Source organism: Chaetura pelagica, unplaced genomic scaffold (genome assembly GCF_000747805.2).
Source record: "Chaetura pelagica isolate M959 unplaced genomic scaffold, ChaPel_1.0 scaffold270, whole genome shotgun sequence".
Classification (NCBI taxonomy): Eukaryota; Metazoa; Chordata; class Aves; order Apodiformes; family Apodidae; genus Chaetura; species Chaetura pelagica.
In genome coordinates, this window is record NW_009951925.1 from 379,105 (window position 1) to 379,947 (window position 843).

Genomic DNA, 843 nt, shown 5'->3' on the forward strand with positions numbered 1-843 from the left:
CCCGGGCGCGCCGCCAGCGTTGCTCCATCTAATTAGAATCTGGAAGCGTCGCTTGGTGCCTGACCCGGGCGCTGCCAGACGCGCCGGGCCGGGGGAACCGTTCGCGGCCCCGCAGAGCCTGGCCCTGTGCCAGAGGGTGAACCTTGGTCGCGTGTGACCATCCCCTGCCTCCGGTCACCCCATCCCCGGGGAGGGTTTGCCCACTTTTGCAGCTGGGAAGAGCACTTTTGCTCCCTGGGTGCTGTAGGGCCTTCCCTGCTTGCAGTGGGAAGTGTAGGTGTCACTATGGCAGTAAATCATCTCAGGAGCTGCCCACTGAGCTGTCTCCAGTGCTGGTGCACAGAGACTCTGGGCCAAGCACCAGGGATATCCCGAGCTTCCTTTCACCTTCCCACAGTTTTTCTTGGCACTGCTTCATTCCTTCTAGGGGAGCTTAGTAAAGAGAAGGTGGAAGCCCCAAAAGTGCAATTGCTGCTCCTGGAGCTGTGCCCAGAAGAGGTGGGGGGTGAAGGGGGAAAGAAACCTGGAAAGCAGAACCACAGCAAGCAGAGCCCATGTGCATCACATCCTTTCTTGCATGGGGTGCTGGGTTCTCAGCAGTTTGTGTGTCCCCCCCCTCCATTGGATTTGTGCTTGTTGCCTCCTTGCGCTGTGCCTGAGAAGCAGTGTGGCCACTGATGACCTGCACTGGTTTTCCCCCCCTGGAAATGGCCTCCCAAAATCACCCCGGTCTGTTGTCCCCGTAGATGCCTCACTCTAGAAGGTACCGCTCGTCGGAGCGCAGCAGCCGCGGCAGCTTCCATGAGCGCTATAGGAGCCGCAAGCACAAGAGGCGGCGGAGGC

The 843-nt window shown here is 60.0% G+C and overlaps 1 protein-coding gene across 5 annotated transcripts in view; it reads left to right on the plus strand.

Annotated features, from left to right (window-relative positions):
- Window positions 1–746: 746 nt before the first annotated feature.
- CLK2 (CDC-like kinase 2) overlaps window positions 747–843 on the plus strand; it is a 9,526-nt gene continuing 9,429 nt past the window's right edge. For 3 of the 5 annotated variants that reach the window (XM_009995996.1, XM_009996003.1, XM_009996018.1), the window contains exon 1: window positions 747–837. In XM_009995996.1, coding sequence (XP_009994298.1) covers window positions 747–837 — 91 coding nt within the window. The other 2 variants (XM_009995989.1, XM_009996011.1) reach the window with 2 other exon arrangements.